Source organism: Coenobita brevimanus, chromosome 35 (genome assembly GCF_032717465.1).
Source record: "Coenobita brevimanus isolate Jiangsu-jjx chromosome 35, ASM3271746v2, whole genome shotgun sequence".
In the NCBI taxonomy this organism is placed as follows: domain Eukaryota; kingdom Metazoa; phylum Arthropoda; class Malacostraca; order Decapoda; family Coenobitidae; genus Coenobita; species Coenobita brevimanus.
In genome coordinates this window covers 12,975,900-12,989,625 of record NC_136988.1, presented here as the reverse complement: position 1 = coordinate 12,989,625, position 13,726 = coordinate 12,975,900, and the positions used below count along the sequence as shown (strand labels likewise).

Genomic DNA, 13,726 nt, shown 5'->3' with positions numbered 1-13,726 from the left:
ATACAAGTGTGTTGCAGATTACACCATTCAAGTTGATACTAGTAACTCAGTTATTTCAAAGAATTATTTGCACTGTGAAAGTACCTGAAGAATTGAAGGAATGCTTCAGTTATGAGTTGGCCACTGTCCCATTGTCCATATTTGATGAGAAAGCATTAACGAGCAAGACGAAAAGATCTGCTTCCTATAAAATGTTCAACGATGTCATAAAAAGGAAACATTCATCACTTGGGAGGAAAGTATGTTAAAGATGGTGGTAACTTGATTCATCATGTTGTCTGGCCAATGTAAGATACATCTGCAAAAGTTTATGATCCATATATTCAGTTCATTCGGACGCATTACAGAATAGAGGTCACAGTCATTTTTAATGGTTACTCCACAATGAAATAAGTGCTAAGAGCACTACGAGCATCTTGCAACGTCAACGACTTCTGAAACAAGTTTCACTTGAAATAACATTTGATGATAATACCTCACTCACTACACTCCAGGCAAAGTTTTTGAGTAATCTAAAAAATAAAGAGCGTCAACTTAGGCACCTACAACACTATCTATCTCTCTATTGCCAGACGCCTCAATCCCGTTTGGGGTGGCCACAAACAAATCGCCTCCAAGTCGCCCTGTCCCCCGCCATTTCACTGCCCCACTCCCAACTCACACCCCCCTCTCTCATATACCTCTCCACCCCATCCCTCCATCTCATCCTCGGCCTCCCCTTCCCTCTTCCTCCCTCCACCTCACTCACATACACTCTCTTCGTCAGTCTTTCACCCTCCATCCTCTCCACATGGCCAAACCACCTCAGTGTGTTCCTCATAAGCGCTTCCTATCACATCCACATCAACACCACAATGCTCCTTTATATCCTCATTCGTCAGCCTATCTTTCCATGTGACTCCACAGGCTCCTCTTAAATAACTCATTTCCACTGCTGTCACTCTTGACTTGTGTCCTTCCAACAACGTCCAAGCTTCACTTCCGTACGTTAGAGTTGATATCACAATACTGTCATGTAGTAACTTTTTCACTTCCATGCTCACTTCCCTGTTTCTTATCACTGCTTTCAAAGAACCAGCAACCTTTCTTCCCTGCTGTACCCTTTCAAGCACTTCACCCTCCAAACCTCCATCCTTATTCATCACACTATCCAAGTACTTAAACGTACTCAGTTTCCAATTCCTCACCATCCAACCTCGCTGTACATTCACTGACTTCACCTCTCTCAAAGACCATCACTTTACTCTTCCCTACATTCACCTTTAGATTCCGTTTCTTACACACTCTCCCAAACTCATCCACCAAGCCTTGCAGCTCCCCTTCGTCTTCTTTCAACAACACAGTATCATCTGCAAACAACAGTACAGGGAGTTTCCAGACACTATCCTCTCTCACCAGGGCCACTCCAACATCCACTACCCTACCTTGTACCTCTTTTATTACCCCATCCATGTACAGAATGAACAACCATGGAGACATGACATCCCTGTTTCAACCCAACATTCAAAGAGAAAAATTCACTTAGTTCACCATCCACACACACTGCAGCCTTCGCACCATCGTACATACTCTTCACAGCATTCAACAACTTCCCTTCTACTCCATATATTCTTATCACTTTCCACAATCCTTGTCTATCCACCTGTCATATACTTTCTCCAAATCCATGAAACCCGCATACAACTTCTTTCCCTTCTCTAGAAACTCTTCCACTAAAGATCTAAGAATGAATATCTGATCTACACAACCTCTTCCCTTCCTAAAGCCTCCCTGTTCTTCTCCAACTAATTTCTCTGTTCATTCTCTAACTCTGTCAATAAGTATCCCACCATACACTTTTCCTATTATACTAAGAAGACAAATGCCCCTATGATTACCACACACTTCTTTTTCCCCTTTTCCTTTGCACAAGGGAATAATTATACCTGATTTCCAATCCTCCGGGACTCTACCTTCCTCCCAGGCCAATCTGCACATCTTCCACATCCATTCTACTACTATCTCTTCCCCATGCTTCAGCATTTACCACATACTCCATCAATTCCTGGGGCTTTCCCTGATTTAACTTTCTTCATTGCTTCAACAGCTTCTATCCTACTGATTTCTTCCTGTCTTCTCACCTCCCTCCTTCTCCCAGCCATTCCCCATCCACTTATACAACACACATTTCATAATAAAGGTAATGATACACATATTGCAGCAAATGATGCTGATGTATTAACTGTTTCACACAGCAATCGTGGAAACCAATCAACATGAGTCTTGTTGTAGCTGGACTAGATGTGGATCTGTTGACACATATTACTGTACTCACCCCCAAATATAAGGATATTTTATTTTTGAAGGAAGCACAAGGAAATATCTAGAGGAAAGTTTACAGATCTTAAGACATACAGCATTCCAGAATTTTAAGATAAATCAGAGATTCAATTATGTTTGCCAATCATTTCAGCAGCTGTGATACATCTTTATTTTATGGACATGGAAAAATGAAAGCTGTCAGTCTTGTTAACAAGGATGACGATTTTCTAGAAGTTGTGTCAGTATTCAACAATCCTCGGTCAACTCATGACGAAGTAGCAGCTGGTGGAGAGCAGTTTATTCTTGCCACATTTCAAGCTGCAATGAGTGAAACCTCAACCATAATAGATTACGTATCATTTAGCAAATCTGTCAGTCACTGAAATCATGCTGTATTATTACCAGGTCTTCTGCCCACTTCAGCAGCAGCTCAACAACACAGATGTCATGTTTATCACATAATTCAAACAAGGTGGGAAGAAATAAAACGACCAGAATTTTGGGGTTGGAAAAAAGTTATGTCTATCGCCTGTGTACATGGCTGGATCAGCGTCATCAGCAAAGCTCTTAAAAGCTATTTCATGTAGTTGCAAGTATGGATGTGGGAAACGGTGTGGTTGTGCAAAAGTTGGTTTAACCCCTGTGTGGCAGTTGACATGTACAGCCATCATGATTTTGTGTGCAGAGCAACGCCAGTTGACTTGCATGGCCGCAAGCTTCTTCCCGCCATCCTTTGAACCCGCGACCATTTTCTATGACAACCAGTGGGTAGGTAGGTATCCAAGGTACCCACTGACATATGGCTGAGTCTGTACACGGCACTGGTAGAGTGTCGAGTGATGTCTTCCTCATCCTCCTCGTCCGATTCCGCTCCCCCACATGCAGGGCTGATTGTATCATTGACCCCTGCGAAAGTTCTGCCTTTCCACTGGGGAAAGGGCTCAGTGACCAAGCAGGTGTGTGGGAAATTGTAAGTGGAAAACAGGCATGCACAAGTGTGTTTTTCGTACATAAGTGAAACGTAAGATATTGTAAGTTATATCTAGTAACTGTTATGATATGTTTTATAATACGTTTTACAAGTGCAGTGCAATACGTGTTACTGTTTATGGTTATTTGTGAAACAATGATTGGAAATACCTTGAATAACCCTACCTGTTACATGAAAGAATACCAGTAGTGCACAGGTAAGCAAATGACCTGGTTGGCTGTAACTAAATTTTTCCCCTTATTACTCGTACTTAGAAAATAATAGTGAATATGTGAGAATTAGTGTATTTGTGATGCGAAGTACAAAAAATGTAAGTTGTGTATAACATTAATAATATTTTCATGATGCCCCTGATTAGTACAGATTGGTTACAGTTTTAGTACAAGTAATTACCTCATACTCAACCATACTGTGTGAAATAGCCAGAGCATTAATTCCCAAAGGGCAATAACCCATAATCATGATGTAGTGCAAATATAAGGGCTGTAGTAGAGGGAAATTATTATAATTGATGCAGGAAGTGAGCACAGAAAATCAAAGAGATAATTTTTTTCCCAAAAATCCAGGGGGCATAGTGGGACTATGAAATGGGTGGAAAACCCTATGCAGAGCCACATGAAAAGGGTGATGACTCATCCATATGACCGTAAGGAAAAATCGAAGATTTGGTGGAAAATTCCAGGCTTTTGGAAGGAAGACTAGGCAGTGTTATAAGCACCACTCTGGTCAGTGCTGCCGATGCTAGCCAGTGAGTCCAAGGTCATTGGCAGCGGCACATACACGGATAAGCCCTCCAAAACACGGAAAACCAGTCATCTTTAACTTATAGATACCCAGCGATGGGACCACCCGGAGATGTGAGGATACTTTTATTTGAAAGAGAAAGAGTTATTGAATCTTAAGTATCTTTTATTTTCTTCTAGCTATTATAGTTTGGCAGATTTTAGGGTTTGAAGTAAGGGTATTTTTTAAAAATCATGGAAATCATCCATAGGGAGGCGTGGCGATGTCAGAAAACCCCAGGCATCCAGGAGTTAAGCTGTTCTATGTTGTTCACCATTTGCAATGGTCAGCCATTGCTAAATTCCACATCAGTGACGAATCCAACTGATGATCTGATATTATCAGATCATGAATAATTTTTTTTTTTTTTTTATGTGTCCGACTCTGGGCAAAGGCTTCAGGGCCTATATCTCGGGGGCAGTAGCCTATCCCAAGGCCCAGTAGTCCTCCTACACCTCCACATATCACCACTTCGGCGCTAACACCCACTGTCCATAGTGAATACATGCTAAGGCTGTCTCATACAGGACTGGTGTATTGGTATTAGCGGGGGTATTTTTACGACATGTCGGCGGGTCATCTGGTAGATCAGTAAAGTCTGCATTTTATGAAATTCAGATCCTTAAACTGTTCCCTGCCCCAGCCGGGATTCGAACCTGGGTCCATCAGGACTGCAGACCGCCTCTCTGCCGATTCAGCCACCGCCTCCAAAAACTGAATTTTTCACTGTACAATTTCATATATATATATATATATATATATATATATATATATATATATATATAATTTTAATGAGGAATCAGTTTTTGAGAGTTATTGACGGAAAGCTCATCACGAGATGGAATTATTTTGATTTACGGTCAAACACATCCTCCATTTTTGGTCTTGTTTATGCAAAACTATAATATTTAGGGCAAAAAGCATAAGGGCAATTTTGTTCATAATTTTATTTCCAATATTTTTGTCTCCATATATTTTTCTCTTTCAAAACTCCATTAACCCCCCACGTCCCGGCAGATTTTTCACCAATCCCCCCCCCCAATCCTGGCAGATTTTTGAAGAAAATTTTTTTAATTGGTACGAATTTACATGTAGTACAAGAGTATATTGTTTTCAGACAATAATATAGGTGATATAAGCATTATTCACTCACCAAAAACATCAACATATGGCACCTTCCTTTATGACATTACCGCCTCATCACTTCTGCTTGTTTCTCTAGCTTATTTCTTCCTTTCTCCTCCACCTCAGGAATCACTTTCGCCTTGAATTTCATCATTGGAGAGACCGTGGTGCAACATGTCGTTACTGGCCAGGTCACTGCTAACATGTGAGTTGTCGAGAAAAAGGCGTGCGGGGGGGAGGGGGTCAGGCAGGCATTATCCCCGCCTGGCTTTTGTTAGAGGAAGGTCTCTCACATATGCCTACCAAAAATCGCCCATGAAACTTGAAAAATGTGCAAATCACGGACTTCGCAATTGCAAAACGTATGGATAGGTCGTCAGGTGTCACAGTGACAAAACGTGGTGACATATCCATACGTCGTCGGGACACCTCGGTTTAAAAAATGAAAAGAAAAACTATAGTGAAAACGACCCTCTGCAGGTTCTCCCTCTCCCCCATATGGGGTTGCTCAGGTCGGACCGAGGGGAAACCTTTTGATCTTTGTTTGGTACCCTTCAAGAATATGTGTGCAAATTTTTTTTTTTTTTTCGTTAAAAATCCTAATTTGACTGGACTGTGAACTGCTGTGAATGAATGAGCATGAATGATTTTTATGGTTTTTAAGTGCGTCTTATAAATCATGTTATAACGAAATGCAAATTATCACCCTTCTCATTGCTCCAGCCTAGTCTCAGTCTCACAGCATTACAGACAACTTGTCACTTCCCTAACTACATGACCACCAACCCTGACAATACCAAAAATACATATAATATTGTCATTGTGCTTTTTTTTTTTTTTTTTTTTTGGAAAAAATCGTTTGTGGTCTTAACCCCTCATGCCCGATGACGTATATTAATTCCTGCATTCTCCTGACATTTACAATAATTTCTGGATGGTCATTCGTTTCAAACTGGAAAGGTAAGATACAACCTTCACTGATGCTTTCACTGCGATACATATCTATAACGATGAATAAGATCTTCTGGATCAGAAAACATTGAGCCAGGCAGAAGGCGATCATCATTTTTTTGTACGAAATTTATGTGTGTGTCTGCTTGTGCCAAAAACTCAAATCTCAGAAAGTATTGGTTGTAGAAGGAAAAGCTGTTAGTAAAAGTTCTTTAAAGTCACGACTTGATTTCACATGTCGCTCAACCAGCACTGGGAGTCATCCAAGATGCATACATAATTGTCAAGTATGTCATAAATTGTGTTATCTAATAGTATTATTACAGTCTATCTGGCTCACAGATAACGGGTAGTCTTGTATATATTAGAAACACATCAATGGACTGAAGTGCTGTAAAAAAAAAATAAAGCTCATTACTAATGCTGTCCTTTCGTCATTATTATTGGAGAGAGAGAGAGAGAGAGAGAGAGAGAGAGAGAGAGAGAGAGAAAATATATACTTCAATATACATTTAAGAATAGGGAAAAATCTGTTTCCTAATTCTGGTTTCATCAACAGGAAACAAAGAATAGTAAAAAATAAACAGGACATGGAATAGAGAATTCAGTGGATGGAAAAAGTGTGACTAGTGTGTTTTCTCTGGCACGGAGAAGTGTGATGAAATCTGGTTCATATATCAGACCCTTGGCGTGTGTTGGAAGATATAATTAATGTAGATCATGATATTTCAAGGCCTGCGCTGTTGACGTGAATATTTGCTTGCAGTGAGTGTAGTGGAGGTGGTTGTGGCGGTAGTGTGGTGGTACTGGTGGTGGAAGGTAAAGTAAGAATAGCGTTTTTTCCTTAGTGGTGGAGGTAGTGATGTAGGTGGTGGAATAACATGTAGCAACAGTGGTGGTTGTGGTGGTGGTGGTACTCGTGATGGAAGACAAGGTAGTTGTGGTGGTGGTAATGATAATGGTAGTACTGATGGTGGTGGTAACGATAATGGTGTTAATGGTAGTAAAGGTGTTGGTAGTGGTGGTAATGATAGGAATGATGGTAGTGGTGGTAATGATAATGGAGTTAATGGTAGTAAAGGTGTTGGTAGTGGTGGTAATGATAATAGTGGTACTGGTAGGAATGATGGTAGTGGTGGTAATGATAATAGTGGTAATGGTAGGAAAGGTGTTGGTAGTGGTGGTAATGATAATGTTAATGGTAGTAAAGGTGTTGGTAGTGGTGGTAATGATAATGGTGGTAATGGTAGTGGAGGTGTTGGTAGTGGTGGTATTGATGATGGTGTTAATGGTAGGAATGATGGTAGTGGAGGTGTTGGTAGTGGTGGTAATGATAATGGTGTTATTGGTAGTAAAGGTGATGGTAGTGGTAGTAATGATAATGACTGTACTGATGGTGATCGTAATGACTGCTGATCAAGGGTAGAACAAAGATCTTGGTCAGAGCACACGAGAGAGTCACGAGCAGCTAGATGACATTGAACTCGAGGCATGGAATATTCTCAGGCGGTGAGGAACTACTGCGTGTCTAATCGCTGTTTTGTTCCACACGTAGATCTCGTTATTTTTCTTCTCTTTTCTTCCCTCGCCTTGCCACCACTTCCTCCCCTCCTTCTTCCCTCCTCTCATTTCTTCCCTCTTCCTCCACTTACTCGTATAATCCCCCCCCCCTACTCTTCTTTTTCCCTCACCTCTCTTCCCTTTATATTCTCTCTCATTTCTCCCCTCCTCTCTTCCCTCCTCTCTCACCCCACTTCTCCCTCACCAGTCTTCCTTTCACTCTCCCCCCCCCTCTTTTTATCTCACCTCTCTTTCCTCTCACAACTTCCTCCCACATGCCACATATCTTTCCTCACTTCCTCCTTTCTCCTTAACTCCATTTCCCTCTTCACCCTCACTTCTCACTCACCTCTCTACGCCATGCTTGAGCTATTGATATAAATAAAAAAACGTATCAATCTCTCTCTCTCTCTCTCTCTCTCTCTCTCTCTCTTTATATATATATATATATATAAATATATATATAAATATATATATATCTAGAAATATCTAAATATATCTATATCTATATATATATATATATATATATATATATATACAGTATATATATATATATATATATATATATATATATATATATATCCCAGTGGCGCCGTGTCCGGAATATAGGACAGAACTGGGATTTTTCTAGTCTTTATAAAGTAGGGAACCCCGGGTAGGGGCCTATGAGCTTCGCGACTATGAGATGATAGGTGGAGGGCGGTACGCTTAGTACCCACCCAGTGCCATGCCTCGCCCAGCACCCCAGGGATCCAATGGGATATATATATATATATATATATATATATATATATATATATATATATATATATATATATTAGCAGCAGCAGCCATTGCAAGTCCAGTGCTGAACAAAGGCCTCCCAACCTTCTTCACGAATTCCTTGACTGAGTCAATCTCTGCCACATTTTGCTTGCAAACTTCTCTATCTCATCTCCCCCCCCCCCCTCCTGTCTGGCCTTTTTCTGCTACGCTTACAAGTCTTTTGGAATCCAGTCAGTCAGCCTCTTGTTCCATACGTTATCCCTTACTCTTGCTTCAAGACCTGCCCACCTCCATTTCTGTTCTTTCATAACTTCTATAATGTCTCTGACTTTAATCTGATCTTTCACTTTTGTTCTTTTCCTATCTCCTAAAGATATTCTCAAGACTGACCTTTCCATTGCTCTGTGATACCGGATTAGTTGATTTTTCATCAATTTTGTCAGTTCCCAGGTCTCACAACCGTATGTCATAGCTGGGATTATACTTTCGTTATATACTCTTCGTTTCATACATACTGGCAAGCTTCATTTCATGATGTCCTTATGTTTACCCAAAGCTTTCCATGCAATTGTAATGCATCTTTTTATTTCGTTATCAAGCTCTTCCGTTATTTTAGGTATTTGCCACAAGTAACTGTACTCCTCGACTTCATCACCAATTTCTCCGATTATTCTGGTGAGGCTCTTTGGTGTATTTGGACTGAACCATTATTTTAGGTTTTCTCCATTTCATCTTCAGCCCTGCTTTGAGACTTGCTCTTTCTAGGTCATTTAACATTTCTTGCAATGTCTCTGCTGTTTCTGAAATTAGGACAATGTCATCTGCAAATCTTAAATGGTTTAGGTTTTCTCTATCAATGTTTACTACTTTGTTCTCCTAGTCTAGCTTTCTGAAAATACTTTCTAGGCATGCTGTAAATAATATTGGTGAAACTGTATCTCCCTTACGTACGCTCTTCTCAATCTTAATTTTTCCATGTCTTTTTGTAATGTAACCTAGTCTTTATGTAATTTAACTGTAAAAGTTCCCTCATTATATATGTTATCGAATAGATTTACAATGTTCTCAGGTTATTCCTTGTACCCTGAATGAAATCATAATTGCTATGTGCTCCATTGAGTTGAAAGCCTTTTCGAAATGAACAAAACCTAAGTACAGTGGTTTATTATATTCTGTAGTTTTCTCAGTTAGCTGATTCTTTGTGTGTAGATGATCAGTACTCGAGTATCCGCTTCTGAGTCCTGCCTTGTCACGAGGTTAGTTTTCTTTCAAATCTGTTTTTATTCTTTTCGTAGGGACTTTCGTGAAGAGTTTGTAAATAAGCTAATGGATCAATAGTTACTAAGATCTTTTTAGTTGGCTTTTTTGTAAAGCAAAATAACTATTGCTTTACATCGTATTTTGGGAATTTTCTTCTTTATACACTGAGTAAAGGGTGAGTGAGCCTGTTTTGTAGTTTTATTCCTGTATCCGACAGTAAATCTGCTACTATTGCATCTTCTCCTGGGGCCTTTCCTCTTTTCATACTTTTCAGAGAAATGTTTATTTCGTCTAGTGTTACCTCAGGTATTTCAGTTGCGTCAGCTGAAAAGTTAGCTATTGGAACTATCGTCTTTGATGTACTGTAAGAGAGTAGAATGTAGCAGCAGTCGAAAAGGGCGGTACTCCCAAGATAGGTGGCAAGCTGGTGACAGGAAAAGCTGGAGCTTCCGTTTCACCAGCCCTCAGGACTTGTTCCTTTACCACTCCCTTTGCTGAGCATTTTCAGTGTTTTCATTGTGAGAGTATGCTTAGGCCTGCATATTCTCATAACACCTCTGCCTCCAACTGTCTAAACGACACTACATGGACAATAGATATCACATCTTTTTCCATCCCTCCTTAGCAATGGCCTCTACATTATTAGTAGCCAATTCTGTGGTATCTAGTTGTGCCACCACGGGCATGTTAGGGCTGGTAGCACAGGCTCCTCATGGGCGCAGTCAAGTGACTGCGCCAACAGCATTTGTTGCAAACACTGTTCTTGCTCGTCAGTGGGGAAGCGCAGGTTCGGCCTTATATTTCACTAATATTCGTGGCCTTAGTATCAGTCTGAATTCCTTTCACCCTTACACACAATCTACAGTATATCCCCTCTAGCCCTGTTCCTCACTGAAACCCAAATCTCTCCCTCTACCGACATATCTCATTTCCTCACAAACTTCCGTAATTAGGGTGGCACCTATTGTTATATCAAATGTGAAAATGCAGTTGACACTATTTTCAACTTTATTTCAGCTAACTTTCATTAATATTTACATATACTAAAATACCGTACCTAAAAATTACCAAATATATCTGTATAGTATATTGCTCTCCCAATGCTTCTTAAGAACCCAGCATGTTTGACTCCATGTCCACACAAGTGACCAACCCTAGCCTCACCCTTACGACTGAAATTATCAATTTGGGTGATTTTAATATCCATAATGTAATATGGTTATAGGGTTCTACCAGGAATGACGATACTGGTCAGAATTGTTTTATTCTCACGCAACTGGTATATCAACCAACCAAACTACCAGATCATCCTGACCATAACGCTTATCTCTTGGACCTATTCCTGACAAATAACCCAGATCAATACAGGATAGAAGTACTGTACCACAATCACATTAAAGCTTCATTCGTCAGTTGCCTCAAACCTCCAACGTTCCGAACCTTCAGGGTAACCAGATGGCACTTTGATAGGGCAGACTATGATGGATATAGAAATCTTCTTGCTGATATTCCATGGCAGTCTTTCTTCTCCCCTGACATCAATTCCCACATTAATGACTTGATATAAGCTAGTATGGAATTGTTCATAAGTAGTCAACAGTTACTAAAAGATCGGACTCCCCAAAATTGTTTCATAGCAATTGCACTAGAACAACGACTCCAGAGTCCTTAGCAAATGACTTTTACTTAAAACAGAAAACATCTGAATTGCTGTCAGTTTAAAATTGCTAGAAACCAATGAAAAGCACTGGTAAATCTAGCTATATCGAACTTTCTTCACAACCCAGCATCCAAACTATTAATTAATTACAATGACAACAGAATATTTTGGTCAACTCTCAGTTCTTTCAATAATAACTTTAACAAGTCATCACCCATTCCTCCAATAGAATCTTAAAATGGCAGCACCATAAATGACCTGTGTGGAAAAGCGAACATCTTTGCCGGTACATTTGCCAGAAATTCTACCTTAGAGTAAGTCAGCCAGAATGCTCCTGTATTAGAACTTGACTCTCCCGAAATTGCTCCACTAAAGATACATACTAGGTACATAAAATCTATCCTAGACAATTTACCAACCAACAGAGCTTCAGGTCCAGATGGAATTCCTGCAAATTGTTTAGAAGCAGTGTTCCTCAGAACTCGCTCCTGTTCTTGCTGAATTATTCAGACTATGCATATGTGCTTCTCCATTCCCTAATTCTTGGATTGAAGCCAATATACACCCAACTCCTAAGCAAGGATATTCCTCTAACCTCTCTGATTACAGTATCACATCCTCTTTTGGTAACGTAAGTGAGATAGTAATTAATAAGCACACTGATAAACATCATGAATCCAACACTTTAATTAGTGACAGACAGTATGGTTTCAGCCACGAAAGATCCACTGTTGATATACTAAGTTTCATGACTCATTTCTAAAGCTTTTGACTGAGTATGGCACCGTTTCCTGCTGTCCAAACTCCCTTGCTATGGCCTATGATCTTTTGTTCCATTGATTTCATCATATATCAGCGACAGAAAGATACGGGTAAAAGTAGATGATGTATATTCCAATTTCCATTCGATGTCGGCATGTCACAAGGATCAGTTTTGGCTCCAACCCTATTCCTGATACATATTAATGATCTCTTATCTGTTACCAATAAGCCCATTCACTCATATGCAGATGACTTAACACTTCACAATTCATTCACACTGATGATTGGGAGGCACTCAGGCAGTACTTCTTTGATTTTCCGTGGAATGATTATTGCTTCCGTGGCCGGGAGCCATCTGAGTGTGCCTTGCACATTAAGGAGATTATTATCTCGGGCATGGAAGCATACATTCCTTTCTCATATCCTCTGACTAATGCAAGAAAGATTTGGTTTAATCACGCTTGTTCTAATGTTGTCCACAACAAGGACAGGGCCTGTAAACCAACCCACTCCTGAATCACACCTTGTTTATGTTTCTGCCCGGAATCGTGCTAAGTATGTTCTTCACTCTGCTAAAAATAATTTTCTTGTACGAAATGCTCTCAACTCTCCAACTCGAATTCTTCCCGTTCCTTCTGGCACCTTGCCAAAAACCTTTCTAATAACTTTACCTCATCACCCTTCCCTCCTCTTTTCTACTTTGATGGCTCTGTAGCCATTTCTTCTACTGATAAAGAAGATCTGTTCAATCAGACTTTCTCCTCCAGTTCCACCTTAGACGATATTGGTGCTGTTCCTCCATCACTTCTCCCCCCTGACTTCTTCATGGCTGATATTAAAATATCAACTGTTGTATTTTCTGCCATCACTGACCTCAATACTAGCAAGGCATATGGGCCTGAAGGGGTGCCGCCTGTTGTCCTCAAGAACTGTGCTTCTGTGCTTACACCCTGCCTAGGTAAGCTCTTTCGCCTTTGCCTATCAACTTGTACCTTTCCTTCTTGCTGGAAGTTTGCTACTATTCAGCCAGTCCCAAAGAAGGGTGACCATTCCCAACCTTCTAACTATCGTCCAATTGCTTTAACATCCTGAGTCTCAAAAGTTTTTTTACTCTATTCTTAACAGAAGAATTTTAAAGCATCTTTCCTATCATAACATTCTTTCTGATCATCAGTATGGTTCCCTCAGGAACGTTTCACTGGTGATCTTCTCACCTACCTTTCAGACTCCTGGTCATCCTCCTTTCGGGAATTTGGCGAAAGTTTTGCCATCACACTTACCATCTCAAAGGCTTTCGATCGAGTCTGGCACAAATCTTCCATTTCGAACGGCACTCTTACGGTTGCTATCCTTCTATCTGTGCCTTCATCTATAGCTTCCTTTCTGGTCATTCTATAGCTGCTGTTGTAGACGGCCATCGTTCTTCTCCTAGATCTATTAAAAATGGAGTTCCTCAGGGCTCTGTCCTATTACCAACTCTCTTCCTTTTATTCATCAATGACCTTCTAAGCTGTGCATCTAACCTTATCCACTCATACGCTGATGATTCCACCTTTCACTTTTCCATT

General features: G+C 40.3%; 1 protein-coding gene across 1 annotated transcript in view; it reads right to left on the bottom strand.

Annotated features, from left to right (window-relative positions):
- Positions 1–13,480, bottom strand: part of LOC145396149 (iris-like) — a 138,240-nt gene extending 124,760 nt beyond the window's left edge. Inside the window, exon 1 of the mRNA XM_080269592.1 lies at positions 13,439–13,480. Within this exon, the coding sequence (XP_080125718.1) occupies positions 13,439–13,480 (42 nt within the window). The remainder of the gene's footprint in view (positions 1–13,438) is intronic.
- Between the last annotated feature and the right edge of the window lie 246 nt (positions 13,481–13,726).